This window comes from Pipistrellus kuhlii, unplaced genomic scaffold (genome assembly GCF_014108245.1).
Source record: "Pipistrellus kuhlii isolate mPipKuh1 unplaced genomic scaffold, mPipKuh1.p scaffold_m20_p_39, whole genome shotgun sequence".
In the NCBI taxonomy this organism is placed as follows: domain Eukaryota; kingdom Metazoa; phylum Chordata; class Mammalia; order Chiroptera; family Vespertilionidae; genus Pipistrellus; species Pipistrellus kuhlii.
In genome coordinates, this window is record NW_023425539.1 from 3,010,591 (window position 1) to 3,028,825 (window position 18,235).

Consider the following 18,235-nt stretch of genomic DNA (forward strand, 5'->3'; position numbering starts at 1 on the left):
ACACACCCATGAAGCTGGCCCTGACTGGGATGTACAGATAATAGAACTGAAGTCTATCAGAGCTTTGCTACTTACTCGCTTGTGTCTTTGTGAGTCTCTGTTTTCTCTTTCTATTCTTTATCTTCCTATTCTATCTTTTCCTATTCTGTTCTGTCGTCTCACTGAAGTTGGAGAATCTACAGCAAGAATGGGAGTGTGTATACTTCTGCCCAAAGTCCATTTGAGCACATTCTGGAATGATATTTCAGAATGTGCTCAGTGGAATTGGCCAGTGGAACAAACAAGATTAGGATTTCTTTAAGGAAAGGTAATTAATTTACTTCACTAAAAATGCAGATTATAGTTTAAAAAGTGCTTTCACAATTAATATGGCATTTGGTGCAAACAATTGATTATACTTTTAAGGCAATATTGTCCCTCTCCTTTTATAGATTAAGGAAATTAAGCCTGAGAGAAGTTAAGAAATTTTCTTAATGTCAACCAGCTAGTAATTGAAGTTTAAGCCTTTCTCTCCTAATGCTATGCTTTCTCACTGCTTATTCTGCCTCTGTAGTCCTGCAAGAACAAGGATACGGTAACAGAATAACTTGCTTTCTCAAGATCTGTTTTACAGAATTTTCTGCCAATTTTCCAAGAATAACTGCTAGGACATAATATTTGCAACAAGTTTTTACTTCTATAATAGTATGTCCTATAACTTTTGCAGTAATACTGTGTAGCAGTATTTTAGCATTGTTTTAAAGGAACAGAGATTGATGTTCAGAGATTAAATGACTTGTTCAAGGTTATTATTAAGTGCAAGAGCAGTGACTGAAATCCAAATCCTCTTTATATTCCATGCTTTTATACTATGGAATAACATTTGCATTTTAATTTTTCAGATATGTTTACCTCTGATTTCATATCTCTACTTAGTAAATATCTATGCATTCATTTATTTATTGCCAGTGTTCTAGGCACTGGGAATGAATAAGTGATCGAAAAAAAGCATTTCAGCTCTTAGAACTTACATTTCGGAATGTAAATAAATTATTATAAAAAACCAGCTGTTGATATGGCTATAAAGAAAAAATAAATTAGGACAAAAAGATGGAAAGTAAGCTGGGAATGAGGGGTTACTATTATCACCAGAAAAGGCCCTATTAGGTCTGCCTTCATGCAGGAAAAATTTCACTACACAAGTCCAGGTTCATATTAGAGGATGTTTATTAAAGCTGGTGACAATGAAACAAGGAAGGGCCTAGGATAAGAGGAGAAGGACTAGGTGGGGAAATGAGCCTAGGCTGGGCTGCTTTAAGGGAACATATGTAAAAACTTTCAGCAATAAAGATTTAATTTAAAAAAAGAAAAGAAAAGAAAAATAAGAGAAAAAGGGGCCTTGGGGACAGGTTTAGGGATTTGCTGGGGACAAACTGCTGCTGCCCATTGCTGCTCTGGTTGCAAGCTTCCTAGGTTCTTTAAAGTTTAGGAAATGCATGTTTGTGGGGGGAGGGAAGGAAAGGGGAAAGGTTCTGGGGTATTCCTGGGAGAGGGAGTTTGAGCTAGGACTTGAGCTGCTGGGAGTTTAGAGTAGGTCTTAGGAGATATCTCAACAGAATTTTCATTAGTTTTATGCTTAGGAGCCAAAAGGAGATTTATTCCCTTAACTTAATCTGTCCTTGGGTATGGTTGGCAAATGGCATTAATTGGATTCCTGATATCTATCCTCCTGAGTAGGGTTCTTTAAGCTATTTACCTACTGGTTGAGGAGAAGAACAAGCCATTTACTCTTAAGTGCCCTAGGGTTAGGGAAGATAGGATTTACTATGGCTGCAAACACAGCAAACTGTGTTTAACTATATGCCTCAGTTTTCCTATTCTGCTTGTCCTGGCTTACTAGCCTTTCTCACTATGTTAGAGAAAATGGTCAGGAAACTAATAAATTATTATTTGAACCACAACTGAAGTGTAGATACTTGGTGTAAATGTATAAATCAATGTTTAAGTATTCAAGTACAATTGTTTAAGTAAACAATATGAGGCCATTGTATTTATGGACATAATAGCAATAATAGATGAGGATTGTTAACTGCTATAAACATTAACCTTTGTAATAACAGTTAAACGTCACATTTAATCTCTTTTCCCTTATAACGTGTTATAAAATCATCAGATCAGTAATGCTTTATATTTAGTCATTTCCTTCTTGCTGAATCACTTACCACATAAAGTAATGTTTAATGTATTGGTGATCTTAGATTTGTTGCTCTCTTAGAAAATCAGTGCTATAATGGCATCATACAGGAAATGGCATGCTCTGGGTAGCTATTAAAATTTCTAGAGAATCCAACAAGTTTAGGAAATGTAAAATCTCATTTGCTAGTCAGATTAAATTTAATGAATTTCAGAATCTTGTTCAAAATCCATTATTGTACTGATATTCTGTTATATGTAGTATTGTAGGACTTTATAGTAAATGAACTTTCACCTAATGCTTAGAAATCTGTATAATATATACATGCTTATTGTAACAGGGAGAGAAAGATTGGCAGCATGATGGAACGGGTAGGTAGAAGATATTTTCATAAGATTTGCATGTTGTGTGCTTTAGAATGGGAGAGGCCAAAGTATTAGATCCTTAACCTTTATCTAATTCATGTGTGTTTCCTCTGGTTTCAAAGTTAAATACAAGCACCCATCATTTGGTGTTGTTTACCTCTTGTTAAAGCTGCATTATTATCTGCTAAAAGATGAGGGGGTAGTGTGGAGAGGCTGTTAATTCCCAGCTGCCACGATTTTTTGTAGGATAATTACCCGGTTCCTTTAAAAAAAAAAAAAAAGTCCATAATTTCCATCAAATTCTCAAAGGAATCTAATGACCTTCCCTCTTACCACCAAATTAAGAACGTGGAATAGACTGTTTTAGGGATTTGATTTAGAAATTAAGTAAACTCTAAAAAAAAAAAAAAAAAAAAAGCATTTGGAAGTAGCTGGACATACACTGTGCTACTCAAAATGTCTGAACATTTATATTTGGCTCACATAATTGCATGGAGTAATAAATAGTATAACATTAAAAAAAAGAAATTAAGTAAACTCTTTTTAAGTTTTTTGAGATTCATTTATCCATTTTTAAACAAGCATTCATGATTTCCCTATGTTGTAAGATTTTTGAGCTAACATTTTTCTTTTAATCGAGAAGGATTATGCAGCCTTTTGAATGCTCTCTCTTGGAGTTGATATTCTAAGAATGTTATTTGCATAAGGAAAACCAGAAATATTACTGTAAAGCCTGAATATTTGTGTACTCAGCAAATAGTTAGGACCTACATGATGAGTGCAAAAAGAAGCAATATTGGGATAAAGTATTTCTGGTGCTTTGAACCAGGAAGATGAAAATGGCTAAAAGTACTTTGAAGGAACAGTTGTGAGAGGAATTAGGAGAATTTTTTATTGCATTTGATCCAGGTACTTACTAAATTAATTATAAAGAGCTTGTTAGAAGGTTTGAAGACCATTGCCCAAGGCTTAGACATTTATGGAATGAAGCTGCTATTTAAATCAATTGTGCATTGAGGGTAAAGAATTTTTCAACTCTTTTTTTTTTTTAATTTTTCAACTCTTTAAATTATTCTTAAGATCAACTTCTGCAACTTACCATGTATAGTTATGAATTTTCAGAAGTGTGAGCAATCAAGTCATATGTGCCTTTTTGCTTTCTTGCCCTCTCATATTAGATATAGATATAGATATAGATATAGATATAGATATAGATATAGATATAGATATAGATACTGATTGGCCAGATTATTATGAGCTCTGAATGCATAATAATCTGGCCACTCAGTTTATATCCTATATAATAAAAGGCTAATATGCAAATTGTCCCCTCAACCAGGAGTTTGACCAGCAGGTAGGCTGGCAAACCTCCCATGTCCCCTCCTCCTGACCAGGCTGGCAGGACCCCAAACGAATTCATGCACCAGTCCTTTAATACACACACACACACACATACACTCTGAGTGGGCAGATTATTATGCATTCCAAGATCATAATAATCTGGCAGCTCAGTGTGTGTGTTTGTGTGTGTGTGTGTGTGTGTGTGTGTGTGTGTGTGTGTGTGTGTGTGTGTGTGTGTGTGTGTATGCCTTAATCCAACAACTGATTGCTCTGGAGGAAAAAATCTGGGTTTTACTATAAAACTCAAACCAGTTTATCTCTCTTAGAAATAATTAAACACCCCCATAAAAAAAAATTAAAAAAAAAACCTTATTCATCTTAGAATTTTTTTCTCCAAGAGGATTATTTCCATTTTTCCATATCAATTGAGAATATTTAGATAAATTTTGTTAATGTTAAGTATGCTTTTAATGCAGAGGAAACAGAAAACAGGGTTGTTTTAATTCACTCTTAAAAATATTGAACTATTTATGTAGCTTTTAGTTTAGAAATAAATATTGGAAAATGAATATATAAGTATAGTGTATAAACTGTATGTTTAGTTGTTTTCTCTCTGGTAATCATTTAAATGTCACTGTAGAAATGTTAAAATATATTATGAATGATGAGAAGAAAACAACATTCAGAATGTTGCCTTTTTAGCATTAATTGTTAATCTGAAAAAAAATATAATGCAGATTCCATAAGCCTCTTCAGTGACATTAGATAAACTTTGGGAAAACATCCAACATCTGCTTATCTTTCCTGCTGTGGAAATGTTCATAATAGCAATGTGCAGTTTCCTTTGAATGGAGATAAACAGATTTCTATTTGTTATACTGTGTTTCAGAAGTATGTTTACCACATTCTTTAAATGTATTTAATATTTTCTTCTCACAGTTGGAGAGGTACCAAACACATCTGATTATTATTATTAGGGCTTTCTTAGATTTCTCTCGAGGGCGACTATATTATTCTTTAAGACAATTTCATTTCCAGATTTAAGAACCACTTAGGGCATGGGTTTACCCAAACAAGTTCCCCCATAACCTGCACTACCATGTCCCTGATTCAGTTCAGTGCTGTCTTTATTATAAAATTCATGTTCTATTAGCCTTTGCTGGGTGCTGGGTCTGGACACTGCTTGAAGACTCTACCCAGTCAGACCTTGATGCATTTGGTATCGTGGTAATTCCTGGTTGAAATTCTGTTTGTTCCAGTTCCCAGGAGACCAAACTGCTGCACATTTTACCCTGTTGACCCGGGCAGCCCCCTCTGGCTAAGTCATGGCAAGCCACCCCAGCAAATGGGTTCCCTCAAAGATATTAACTGCTTTGCTTTAGTCATGACGATGCTGGAGTTATATGTGGTAGAGATTGTTCTATGCATACTAGCAATTATACATCTATCCAGAATGAAATAAATTGAGCATTGATTGTTCTGGTGTTTGCCAAGGAGTGCATCAATACATGTATTGTTAGTCTCTTTCCCCCTCAGCTATGATCCTAAATCTAGGACTGAGTCTCCTATCTTTAATGGAGTATGCATACTTGGTCTAAATATAGCAAGGTGTAGACTTGGCTAATATGGAGAAAGACAGTAGGATGACCTTAGCTGATCTTCATTACCAGTGTTCCAATTTTATTTAAAGAAATAGGGACACTATTCTAGTTTCACTTCCAGCTTGAGATACTCTTTCCAGCTGCTTAGCTTCCTTAGGTAAAGAGTTTTTTGTAATAAACCAAAAAACTGTTTTAAAAGCTAAAGCAAATCACGTCTGAAAGAAACTAGATAGTTCATTCCATATGAAAGCATACCTAGAGAGTGGTTTATTTTTCTGTTTCATTGGCCAAAAATTAGCATTTATTCAGAATGTAAAAGGTAAAGCCCAAGGTTCATGTACTTTCAAATAATAACTAGCATGTGTATAATCCTTGCTACTTTTTAGAAAGCTTCCACAAACTTTGTCTACTAAGAAGGGATATTTTATTTCTAAGCATGTGAGAAAGGTAGATATAACTAATCCTGTTTTACAGTTGAAGAAACTCACATAAAGAAAAGCAAAATGACTTTCTAAAGAGCTAAATCACATGTGTCAAACACAAGGCCCGCGGGCCAAATCCGTCCCGCCAGGCCTTGCAATGTGGCCCGCACCGCGCTGTCATCACTGCACACTGCTGCGTTTCCATCACAATGACAGTTTATGACTGTTCAGTAAACCATTCGGCCGGCGATTTAGGCTGGATTTTAGATTTTGGCCCCTTCTCTGATTGAGTTCGACACCCCTAAGCTAAATGATGCAGTAATATGGCTAATGCAGGTGATTCCAGTACACCACCCTTTAGCGCAGGCAGCCATCTTTTACCCTCTTTTTTATGAATATAAAACTACCCAAAGCAGAGACAACCAAGATGGCGGCATAGGGCAGACACCCGAATGCAACCTACCACAACAAGTTTGAATTTAGAACTGAAAAACGGGGGAAACATCACCCTGAAGCGCCGGACGGCTGGCTGAAGGGAGGCTCTAGCATCTGGGAAGGAGAGAGAAGGCACGCTGAACCTCAGGAACTGTGAAGGTACGGAAAACTGTGCGCGCGAAAAAGCGGCCTCAGAGTTCGCTGCCGGCTGGCTTGCGGAGCGTGGAGAGGGCGGGCCGAGTTCGCTACTGGCTTACTCCCTCCGCGCGCAGAGAGGGCAGACAGCTAATGCGCAGCTGGTTTTCTTGTTCCGGAGGAAAACAAAACCACCCTATTGCGCTGACAGAAGCCAGTTTGTCAGGCAGTGGGCAGAGATTTCTCGGAGGTGTGTGAAGCCAGCGGCCATTACTGTGGGACTCAGAAACCAGGCCCTCATAGGGAGGGGCTGAATAAAGCTTGTCTGCACCACCCGAGACTACACCCCATCCAAGCAGAGCATAGAGGCCCTTCCAGTGGCTAGCTTCCTCGTTCGCTGCCAATAGGACTCTCCTAGGGAGGGGCAGACCGGAATCTAAAGCTTGTCTGCGCCTATACCAAAGAGATGCGCGTGCCTACAACCAATTGTGCGGGATTCAACAAAGCTTGTCTGTGCCACCCCGAGACTCCGCCCATCCAAGCAGAATACAGAAACCCTCCTAGCTGAGACACTTCTGATCCTCATAGCCAATTGGCTTGGAGATCAACACTTCCCAGTGATACCAACAACAAGCAAGGCTTAACAACAAGACTGCCCACCCATCCCACAAAGGGCTACACCAAGACTGCCCACCTCAGGTAACTGGGAGGCTGACTCACTGAACCATATAGGACACCTTAGCACACAAAGCCACCCTACCAACTCAGGGAAGCTGTGAAATTCCCAAGACAAGGAATTAGATCACAAACAAAAGAAATGGAGGAAAAGAAGAGACTGGATATAGAGTTCAAAACCACGCTTATAAGGTTTTTTAAGAATTTCCTAGAAAAGGTCGATAAGACCTATGAGGAGATGAAAAGGGACCAACAAGAACTAATAAGGGATCAACAAGAACTAATAAGGGATCAAAAAGAACTAATAAGGGATCAACAAGAAATAAAGAATACATTGTTTGAATTAAAAAATATTATACAGAGTCCTAAAAACAAAATGGAAGATTGTAAGAATCAAGTCAAAGATTTGGAACATAAAGAGCCAGAAGATACTCCTCCACAGAAGCAAGAAGTCAAGAGAATCCAGAAAGTTGAAGATGATTTAAGAAACCTCTGGGATAACTTCAAGCGAACCAACATTAGAATTATGGGGGTCCCAGAAGATGAGAGAGAGCAAGATATCGAAAACATACTGAAAGAAATAGTGACAGAAAACTTCCCCCACCTGGTGAAAGAATTAGACTTACAAGTCCAGGAAGCACACAGAACTCCAAACAAAAGGAATCCAAAGAAGACCACACCAAGACACATCATAATTAAAATTCCAAGAGCAAAAGACAAAGAGAGAATATTAAAAGCAGCAAGAGCAAAGCAGGTAGTTACCTATAAAGGAGCACCCATACGATTGTCAGCTGATTTCTCAACAGAAACCATGCAGGCCAGACGAGAATGGCAAGAAATATTTAAGTTAATGAATAGCAAAAACCTACAGCCAAAAATAATCTACCCAGCAAAGCTATCACTCAGAATCGAAGGCCAGATAAAGAGCTTCACTAATAAAAAAAAGCTAAAGGAATTCATCACCACCAAACCAGAATTATATGAATTGCTGAAAGGGGTTCTTTTAGAAGAGAAATTAAATAAAGATAAAAACTATGAACAACAAATACGTAACTATCAACAAGTGAATCTAAAAACCAAGGAAATTAAAAAAATCTGATGAACAATATTAACTGGTGAATATAATAGAATCAGAAGTATAGAAGGGGAGTGGACTGACGATTCTTGGGGAAAGGGGGAGAGGGGGGTATAGGAAGAGACTGAACATAAACTGTGCACCTATGGATGAGGACAATGGGGGGGTGGGGAAAGGGCAGAGGGTGGGGTGGGAACCTGGTGGAGGGGGAAAAATGAACTTTTGTAATAATATGAACAATAAAGATTTATTTAAAAAAAAAAAAACTACCCAAAGCAGCTTCCCATCCCTTTATTTTTCAATTGACCAACACCAGAGTGGGGGATGGATAGGATCTTTTTTGCCCTAGAAAAAGATTTTCCAGTAGCAGCAGGAAACCAGTGAACAAATTAACCATTTGGTTACTGAAATAAAACTATAGGGCTTAACAGTCACATTTGCAGAGCAGCCTGGCCCATTGTGATATATAACCTTTAGAGGCCTTCTTTGAGAGTTATCTCTTCCACTATGAAAAACCTAATTGGTATTTTTTTATAATACTGTAGAAATATGATGATCTTATCTTGAATTTATGGAGTGCTTTTAAGGTTCATAGTAGTAATCTCCTTTACCAAGCTTGAGAATTTATAACATTATTTGCAGAAATTGAGATCTGATTAATTAGTGGCAGAGTAAGAACTCCAGGTCATCTGACTGTCAGTTCCATGCTTTTTCCTCTCCATTTTTACATGTTTCCCTGTAGCAGGTGAGATACTAACCTCTTTTGTAAATAGAGAATCTGTCTAATGTGCTAAAACTGACTCATAGTCACCTGGCCATAGGTATATTGGGATTAGAAAACCCTGGTCATTTGAGTCCCAGCCAAGTATGTATTTACTATTTATTGCCTCCCTCAAATCAATGAAAATGTGATCTGAGAACTGATAGTTTATTTGTGGAAAGGGTTGGTACAGCCACCTTATATTTTTCATCGTGTTTTACTCTAGCATCTTGTGTAGTATATCCTATTTGTAGGAGAGAAGTATGAAGTGTAGTTACCTGTTATAACTTTACTGTGCTATATACAATAAATATATCTTATTCTCCAGAATTACTCCATTCCTCTCCTATAGGGATAGCCTATGGTTCACCTGTACTATAAATTATTTTTAAATTATCTAGCACCTGTTTTACACAACCACTGATTTTAGAGATGGGAAAATTATCTATGAAAATTATCTTATAGATATCCTATATAATAAAAGGCTAATATACAAATCAACCGAACAGCAGAATGACCGGTCACTATGACATCACTGACCACCAGGGGGCAGATGCTCAATGCAGGAGCTTCCCCAGGTGGTCAGTGCGCTCCCGCAGGGGGAGTACCACCCAGACAGAAGCTCTGAGCTGGGCTCACGGCTGGCAAGCACAGCGGCGGTGGCAGGAGCCTCTTCCACCTCTGCAACAGCACTAAGGAAGTCAGACTGACGGCTTAGGCCCATGAGGAGTGGGCCTCAAGCCGTCAGTCAGACATCTCCTGAGGGCTCCCAGAGTGCGAGAGGGCACAGGCTGGGCTGAGGGACACACCCCACCCCGAGTACACAAATTTCATGCACTGGGCCTCTAGTTCTTTAATAATAGGCATTAATTGATCTTAGAGGAAGGGAGGGGTGAGAGAAAGAGGAAGGGAGATAAATATCCATCATTTGTTTGCTTTCTGCATGTGGCCCAACAGGGATTGAACCCATCACTCAGATATGTGTCCTGATCAGGAATCGAACCTGCCACCTTTTGGTGTGTGGATGACACTCAAACCCACTGAACCACACCAGCTAGGGTTGGGTAACTTAATTTGACTGAGCACTAGAGAGATTTAGCATTACTTGCTTAGCAATTCTTTATCAATGCTCTTTTGGTGAAGATGGCCTCTTGTTTCTAATTCATCTTTTACTAGTTACTATGTTCAGACAATAAGTTTGTGTTCTTTATGACTGGTTTAAAATGGTGGTTTCAACCCTTAGTTGCATTATCTTTCATTTAACTTGAGTGCTGGCTATATCATCAGTATATTGTCATATCCGTTGAATAGAGGGTAAGGAAGGAGGGAAGTCTTTTGTGTAAAAGCATTCTCTACAGCTGTTCTTCCTTGATGCTGGAACTTTGGTGCCTGACAGGAAATGATATAGACATGTGTGATAACAAAGTGACATGAGGAAGAATTGCCTGTAAGATTGCCTCGCTTGTCCAGGATGATTGGCTGTCAGCTGGCAGATAGGTGAAGGCAGATTTGATCTCCAAATCTAAGGGTTAACAAAGAATAACTTTAAAAAAAAATTAGAGATGGTAAGGAGAAAAAAAATTTTGAGAAAAGTTTGGGCAAAAGGAGGTGGTATGAGAGTTAATAGCCATGTAAGTAAATAGACTTCTTCTGACCCTCCTGCCTAAGAGTCTTAAAGCATTGGAATTTGGTGTGTGTTTTTTAAAGAGGTCAGGGGGGCGGGGGGGCTGTCTGAAGAGTCAGGAGGTGCAAAGTGAAAGATATTCTTTGAGTGCAAGGAATTTGTACATAACAAGGCCTTTCTCACTCAGGTTTTTCTTACAATTAAAATTTCTTTATGGAAAAATTTACATCTGTACCAGAAAGTAAACTAGACAAATATTCCCGAATATCTATTCTTTATTCCCATTAACTCAGCTCAGACCACCCTATTCCCTTGCCTGGACTACTCAAGTGACATCTATCCCTCTATTTCTAAGTCTGAACCCCTTCCAATCTATTCTCCAAACTTTAGTTAGTGGAAATGCAAACTTTGGATCTCTGTTATCCTCAAGGTAAAGTCCAAATTCTATATAGCATCTCATATAAGACCCTTAAGATCTTTACCCTGCTTACCTCTCCTTATCTTTACTGTGTCCCTTCCTTCACTTTCACCATGCAGTAAGATAATATTAGTTTCTGTAGCTCTGTCCTAACACATGTTTGTAAACCTATAGATTATCAGCTCCATTGTCATGTTCGCAGTAAGGGGAGCTTATATAGAAACTAGAAGAGGCTACTGTGTCTGAGCAAGAGGTTTTTAGAATGTTTTGTAGTTGACTCACCCAGAAGGCAGATGTAGGACAGTAACACATAGAACACACCCAACTTCTCAGAAAAAGGAAGTTCAAGACAGGACACCAGATAGAACTTTGTGAGAACTTTGCAAGTAAGTTGAAAGTTCTTTTTACCAGTAGAAGTTCCCCCACTAGCATAAGGCGTGATTGAAGGCTGCAAACAAGAACAAGTAAGGCAGCCTCTGGCTGTGGTTTGTGTTGCAGACATATGGGCTTACACACATGGCATGTGAACACCAGAAAATAGGTTTACAGTGACTTTCGTACTTGAGTATCCTCTGAAGTGTGCTTGAGTCTTCAACATCATCACTGTTATTTTCAGATCACACTGTACGTGGCATTAAACTGGGCACTATATAAAGTACTGTGAATGTACTCTTTCTTCATTGCCTTACACAAAAAAGCAAACAATATAGACCTTGGAGTATTCAGAAATAAAGTTTAACATACACCAAAGCAAGACAATAGACGGAAAAATGTGTATTATCTTCACTTTTACATGAAATTTTCTGTACATGATAAGCATTTTTATTTGGAATTGGAATAGGAAGAGAGGAGGAGGTCAGCTTGCTTCCCACTCAGATTTTTATACAGTAGGTTGTGCTCTATCTCATCTGCCCCAGAGATAAGCTGTCTCTGCAAAGAGCTGAGTGGCACTGCTGACAAAGAGCCTCAGTCACTTGAATGGAGATATGGGCAGCTTGTTTGAGTGGTAGACATTGTTGATGGCCAAGCATTTTGGGCAGAGGTGGCTCAGAAATGGGGAACTTGCTCTAAGAAACCATGTGTTTCTCAGCCCCAAGCATTCTAATTGTTGGTTTCTTCACAGCTCACTTTCTCTCAGGCTCCACCCCTCACTTTAGAGAACTTGTTGACGACAGCGTTACTTTTTCAAGTCTTGCACAAAGGCAGATGTCTCTGAAATGCAGCTTACGCAAAACATCTGTGCGCTTGACTCTGTTCCCACGTGTGTTTTCCTGCACTGCCTTGTTTTTTTTAAAGTGCTTTTTAAAAATTGAAAACAGTGTAACATCATGAAAATTTGCAAAAAAGATATCACCCACAATGGCACCTTCCTTACCAATAGCCATTTCCTCTCATTTCCCATTCTTCACGTGTATAGCTTTTTGCCTGGTTATGTCCCTTTTCTTAAGCAGAAGTTCAAATACTTTATCATGTAGCCGCTTCCCCGTTTTTTGGTTGTTTTTTGTTTTTGTTTTTGTTTTTTCTGATTCTGGCATCCTTTTTTTGGGTTTTGGTCTGGAATTACCGAAATGGCATTGCAGTTTATCAGCATTTTGTTTTATTTTCCTTTCCTAGACCCAAGTATTCTAGTTTTCAGAGTATGGCTGAAATGCAATCTTTATTTTTAAAAGTAAGACCTGTATTATATGTGTGTAGGATTTAAAATTTTCTTAACTTGGAATTACATTGACTTTCAAAGCACATTACTACCACCACATCCAGCGTAGTTAGGAAAAAAATATGTCTACAAAGTAGAAATATTGGCTTGCTGCATGAAATATGCTTATTAAAATTTAAGGTAAGCATGCAAAATAGAAATAGAATACATATTCTTTATCTAATAGATGAAAAGAAAGGAAATATATGAGAAAAACAAGGTAAATAGAAAACACAATTAGTCCATATAACAGTATTTTGTGATAGTAAACATAAATAAATGTATTCATACAGCCAAAAAGAAGAAGAAATACATGTACATTATTTTCTCCTTTCTCTGTTGCAAGCCTCAACTCTCCCAATATCTGGCATCAGTAGTGGTGCTTCAGTTGTAACTGGTTGTCTACTTATCAGAACTGTCTATACATCTCACATTTTGTCCTCTTATAATGGTGAATAAGGCCACACTCCTGTCTCTTATTATTTTCCTTGTTTTATTAAAAAAAAAAAAAGAAAAACTAAATGGACCATGTCTTATTGTTTTGATAGAATGGTTAGATGTTGAATATCTTTAGCCACCTTCCTTTTAGAAACCATGGTTCCTGTAGTTGGACATTTAAAAGGTGGATCTCTGTGGTGTGTAGAGTTCCCTGAGGACTAAGTAAGTCTGTAAGATTTATGTACAGCCTCACCAGATGTCTATTGCCATGTGAGAGGATTGCATCTTTCCTTCTAATCATTGTACAAAAATTTTGCCTTTGGCAGTTAAAATCATTTTCTTTTGTTCATGTTTTCCTTGTCCCAAATTACCATTTGGGGTAGTTCATAGGACCTAGCTTAACCAGTGCCTTAAAACAATTGAAGCAGCAGGTGTAGGGTTAGACTGCAATGATTGTTCCTACACTGAAGCAAATATGTGATGCTTTAACTTTTTTCCTAAAACACATTTAAAACACATATGAAATTTAAATTTACTCTTGGATCATTTTGATTTGAATGTTTTCCTCTTTTTTTTTTTTTTCCCCCCCCAAATCCTAACTAAAATGTTTGGAATTCTCATTGCTTCACATTGTACTCGAGAATATTGCAAAATATGTGTGATCTCTTCGTTCATAGCTGTCTAATTTCTTATAAATACTATCTGAAAAATAGAGGGGAAAGTGCTATGGGTCAATTGCAGCTTCATACATTTATCTAAAAATGTGCATTTAGTGAATTTGAAAAATAAATTAACTCTTAAACATTAGATCTGGCATCAAGAAAGCTCAATAAATTAGCCGAAGCCGGTTTGGCTCAGTGGTAGAGCATCATCGGTCTGTGGACTGAGAGGTCCCAGGTTCGATTCCGGTCAAGGGCATGTACATTGGCTGCGGGCACATCCCCGGTAGGGGGTTGCAAGAGGCAGCTGGTTGATGTTTCTCTCTCATCGACGTTTCTGGCTCTCTATCTCTCTCCCTTCCTCTCTATAAGAAATCAATAAAATATATATTTTTTTAAATTAAATATACACAGCAGCACTCCCTATTACACTACTCTGTTTTTCTCCATAACACTTACCTCTAAATTAGGGGTGTCGAACTCAATCAGAGTAGGGGCCAAAATCTAAAATCCAGCCTAAATCGCGGGCCAAATGGTTTACTGAACAGTCATAAACTGTCATTGTGATGGAAACGCAGCGGAGTGCAGTGATGACAGCGCGGTGCGGGCCACATTACAAGGCCTGGCGGGACGGATTTGGCCCGCGGGCCTTGTGTTTGACACATGTGCTCTAAATGATATCTAAAAAGACAGTTACTGCTCAGCTCTGGACAGCTTTTGCTAAGTATAAAGGTGGACATATGTGTTTAAATTTTCTCATCTTTCAAGAGAAGGTGAAAATTCTGATTTTTAAGTACAATTAGTTGTGAATTTCAAAGCACTATGAAGGCCAGATAATCTGTCCAGTTTAAGAGCAGTGAGTAGACCAGCCAGTGTTGCTCAGTGGTTGAATATGAACCTAAGAACCAGGAGGTCACACTTCGATTCCTGGTCCAGGCACATGCCTGGGTTGCAGACTCAATCTCCAGTGTGGAGCGTGCAGGAGGTGGCCGATCAGAGATTCTCTGTCATCATTGATGTTCCTGTCTCTCTCTCCTTCCTTCCTCTCTGAAATCAATAGGTGTGCGTGTGTGTGTGTGTGTGTGTGTGTGTGTGTGTGTGTTAAGAGCAGTAAGGTAGGATACAGTATCTGCCATAGAATATCAAGCTGGGATGCTTATATAGGTACTAGGTGGACTCGGTGTCTTAAAAGTGACTTGCCAGTGCACATTAAGGGTCCAGAAGCTAAATGAAGAGCAGAAATTGGTGATAAGCTAAGACCGAAGGATTTTTGTCTATTGGATCTGTCATTTGGGAAATTATCGGCAAACAGGATGAGAAGGAGTTTTAGAGGAATGGATGGGACAGAAGCAAGATGGGAGTAGATAGAAAATGACTGGCAAGGGATAAAAATGGGGATAGCAAGTATAGACTTCCTTTTAAGGAATTTCAATAGTAAAGAAAGAGAATTTAAATATAGGGTCACATAAGAGTTTTGTTTTAAGGATGTGGGAAAACAGACTTAAGCATGTTTCTAGGCTGAGGAGAGCAGTCACTGAAACTATTGTAGAAGACCAGGGAAAGGGGTCAAGGACACAAATGAAAGGGTTAACTTTTGGCAGCTGGGTGCATCATCACTCAGATTAGGAAAGGGAAATAAGTCTGCAGGTGCGGGAGAGTGATTGGGATAAACCACACCAGCTAGCCTCCATTATCTTGATGTTGTAGAACACCAGGTTAGCTGGAGAATTGAAGGAAGCAGGAGTTATAATGGGACTCAGGGAGAGTTTGGAATAGCAAGGGAAGTGGATGGGGGTGGGGGACTGTCTGGAGGTGTTAAGTGCTCAGCTGAGTCAGCTCAGTGTTGTTGCTGTCATCTCTGATACCTTTGTCCTGAGACCATGAAGGTACTGTGGCATCCAGAGGCATGGTTTTCTAATCTCCTTCAGTATTGTGCTGCCTTTCTTTCATTTGTTCAATACATATTTATTGGACATCCAGTTAAGTGTCAGGCCCTGTGCTAGACATTAGAGAGATTACATTAGATAGGGCAATTATTCCTGCTCAACAAGCTTGCTGCTCAGACAGATCATATTAAATAACTTATCGCCCAGTGGTTCAGTGGTTGAGCATCGACCTATGAACTAAGAGGTCTGGGTTCGATTCCCAGTCAGGGCCTATGCCCGGGTTGCGGGCTGCTTCCCCAGTGTAGGGCATGCATGCAGGAGGCAGCCGATCAATGATTCTCTCTCATTATTGATGTTTCTATCTCTCTCTCCCTCTCCCTTCCTCTCTGAAATCAATAAAAATATATTTAAAATAAATAACTCATCAAATAATCTTATAATTTTAAGCTATTATGAAGGGAATTTAGAAACAAACAGAACATATTGTAGGAAAACTAGTTAGGAAATAGATCATGGGACTAAGTTGGTTAGGGAAGGAAGAAAAACCAAAATGAGGTTGATGGCTTGGGAAAAATTTGAAGACAGTGAACAAATCAGAGTCACAAAAGAGGAAGTTGTAGTCAACAAGTGGGAATTTGGTTTCTGAAATCAATTCAATCAAGGCCTGACGCCTTCCAAAGGGACTATGGGAATTAGAAATCTAAATGGAGTCTTAAGATTGTAGTAGGAATCAGAGTGAAAGGAGAGAAGATTGATCAAGAAAAGAGGTAAGTAAAAGATTGTGACAGGGATGTCAGAAGATGACAGCAACAAAAAATAGAACTTTGACCTGAGCCTCACAAGTAGTTTTGCGTAAGGGTAAAAGAGAGAAATGGCTTGAAAGCAGGGTTTGACATTTTGGCCAAGTGCTTAAAAGCCTAGCATGCATTCCTTCTGCAGGTGTGTTTCAAATACCTGGACAGACATTTGTTGAATCACGCAAATGAAATGACTTTTCAAATGCTGGACAGTTTTTCTGAGTTAATCTGCTTTTGCTGTGTTAATTCCCACCAACTATTTTAAATTAGGTGCCAAATAATGTTGGTCAGGTCTCTTGGTAATCAATGTATCCAGCATTTTAAAGGCTCAGAAAGAACTGTTCAGGTCATTTATTTTTTTGCTCAAGACAAATTTTAAGTTTTACCTTTTAGAAAGAGAAGTATTTAAGTCTAGAATTTAGGATCGCAGGACTGAGAAGCTTTGTTAATTCAGCCTATGAATAAAACGGGTTCCTGTGGGCTGAGGCTGTTTCTCCTCTCTTTGGAGGAGGGTCTTCTTGAAAACAAGACTCCCACTGCTGTCATTCACCAGGAGGACTAGTGTCAGTTGTGTTGGGATGTTGCCTGAGACCAAGTCCATTCATAGACACCTTGGTATTTTGGGGGGGTGGGAGGTTGTTTTTGTTTTTCTTGAGGGGGCTGAAGCAGGTATTTTGAGATGGCTTCTGGAGACAAGGCTGAGATTTGCTGGGGCAGCTGCAAAGGGACAGAGACTAGAAGGCAGCAGTGGTGTCAGGAGGTCGTCTGGACTCTGAGCTATACTCAAACTCAAATACGTTTTGGGTCCAGGCTGCCCCAGTGCAAATCCTAGAGGATCAGGAAAGTGTTGTGGTGCTCTTCTCAAAGATATTCAGAGATTAAAATGATTTTATATCTGCTGTTCTCCCAAAATGTGCTAAATTATGCCCATCTGCTACAGTGGGAGCCCTGGTCTAGAGCCTCTCTGAGGGTCCTCCAGTTCTGATCTGTGCTTACTTGGTAGTACTTCAACAACCCAAACCAAAAGCTAAAAACTTTAAATCTCTGAAAGAAGGTCAAGTGGATGTGTGACCAGGCAGCATCTAAAAGGAAAAACTGAGGACAGTGGAGAACCTGGTGGAGGGGGGAAAAATGAGGAACTTTTGTAATAATATGAACAATAAAGATTTATTTTTTTAATAAATAAATAAATAAATAAATAAATAAATAAATAGGAAAACTGTTGCTCAGAGAAGACTGAAGAGGAAGCAAGGACTGGGCAGGTATCCTCTTCTTTTTCCTTGTAGGCTTTCTTGCCCTGCTGTCTAGGCCTCATAGTCTTCTTTTTGTTTTTAGCATCTAGTTTTTAATATTTTTTAAAAGCAGTGTTCAATATCCAACAAACTTATTAAAGAAGAAAAAAAAAAAAAGAAGCAACTTTAGGGGGCAGCATGAGAGGATTTGCCTCATGGGAATATGTCACAATTTTCCCCCCTCAGACCTAAACTTCGTTTTCAGGATGCTGTGAAAAATAGAACAAACATCACACCAAACTTTGCAGTGAAATCCTGCCTTTGTTCTCTTTAGATGAACTGACCAGATGTGCTTTTAACTCTTGGCTACTTCAGATTATTACATTAGCAATTATATGTCGTAGTAACAGCTAGCTCAGGATAAAGGGTTAAAGAACTGCCTAGGGTGTCAGATGACATGGAGCTGAGTTTAGACTCCACTACAGGCTGTGTGACTTGGGGCA

The 18,235-nt window shown here is 38.7% G+C and overlaps 1 protein-coding gene across 21 annotated transcripts in view; it reads left to right on the top strand.

Moving 5' to 3' along the window:
- SSH2 (slingshot protein phosphatase 2) overlaps window positions 1-18,235 on the top strand; it is a 211,806-nt gene that overhangs the window by 122,871 nt on the left and 70,700 nt on the right. For 11 of the 21 annotated variants that reach the window (XM_045571045.1, XM_045571042.1, XM_036408667.2 and 8 more), the window contains one exon: window positions 12,148-12,285. The exons of the other annotated variants lie outside the window; for them this stretch is intronic. In XM_045571045.1, the coding sequence (XP_045427001.1) occupies window positions 12,148-12,285 (138 nt within the window). Of the gene's footprint in view, window positions 1-12,147; window positions 12,286-18,235 lie in introns of those variants that run through there. 21 annotated transcript variants of the gene reach the window in all.